The 777-nt window shown below is 50.5% G+C and overlaps 1 protein-coding gene across 1 annotated transcript in view; it reads right to left on the reverse strand.

Annotated features, from left to right (window-relative positions):
• LOC104135883 (SREBF chaperone) overlaps nucleotides 1-777 on the reverse strand; it is a 70,269-nt gene that overhangs the window by 23,677 nt on the left and 45,815 nt on the right. Inside the window, exon 7 of the mRNA XM_009649575.2 lies at nucleotides 160-332. Coding sequence (XP_009647870.1) covers nucleotides 160-332 — 173 coding nt within the window. The remainder of the gene's footprint in view (nucleotides 1-159; nucleotides 333-777) is intronic.

Here is a 777-nt window from a genome sequence, read left to right on the forward strand (position 1 = left end):
CAGGAGGGAACTCCAGTGCTATGGACAGGAGTCCTTCTCTTATCTGTAGCCAGGGAAAGGGCACCACACCACTGATCCCTTGCATATATTCAGCTGGCAAGCATGTAGCTGGCTTATTAGCTGGCCCTCCCCTCAGGGGTCTCCACCCCACAAACCTACGTGTGGAGAAGTAGATGTAAGCGAAGAGTATAATGTAGGTGGTGACGAGGGGTATCAGCTCCGCAATGCCAATCTCTTCCTTGAAGTGGACATGAACGATGTTCTCCTCTCGCAGCGTGCAGTTAGGGCTGGGATGCAGCAGCTTGAGGCGAGAGCGGAGGCTGCTGAGGAACCTAAGATGAAAAGCAAGCAGGAGGATGTCACACTGTGCACGACGACCAGCACACAATTCCAAGGAGAAGCTCAACAGTATAGATCAAGCAGGAGGAAGCTCTGTAGATTCACAGGGTCTTACAAAGCACTGTTTTCTCTAGGCCTGACTGCTAAGTCTGTTCCTCTGTGGCCCAAACAACATTTATCACATCTGTGCTGTGGCAATCTCACAGACCTTAATTTCTATGATGATCCAAAGATAGCTGTGAAGACTCAGGAAAACTATTTGAAGCAAGGGCTCATCATCCAAAATCTTGGCCATGGGGAACAGAACATAGAAGCATAGAATCACAGAATCGTTTAGGTTAGAGAAGCCCTTTAAGCTCCTCCAGCCCAACCGTGCCCCTACCCCTGCCATCCCACCCCCAAACCCCGGCCCTCAGCACCGCCTCTGCCAAAAAAAAA

Source organism: Egretta garzetta, unplaced genomic scaffold (genome assembly GCF_000687185.1).
Source record: "Egretta garzetta isolate BGI_Z169 unplaced genomic scaffold, ASM68718v1 scaffold92, whole genome shotgun sequence".
Taxonomy (NCBI): Eukaryota; Metazoa; Chordata; class Aves; order Pelecaniformes; family Ardeidae; genus Egretta; species Egretta garzetta.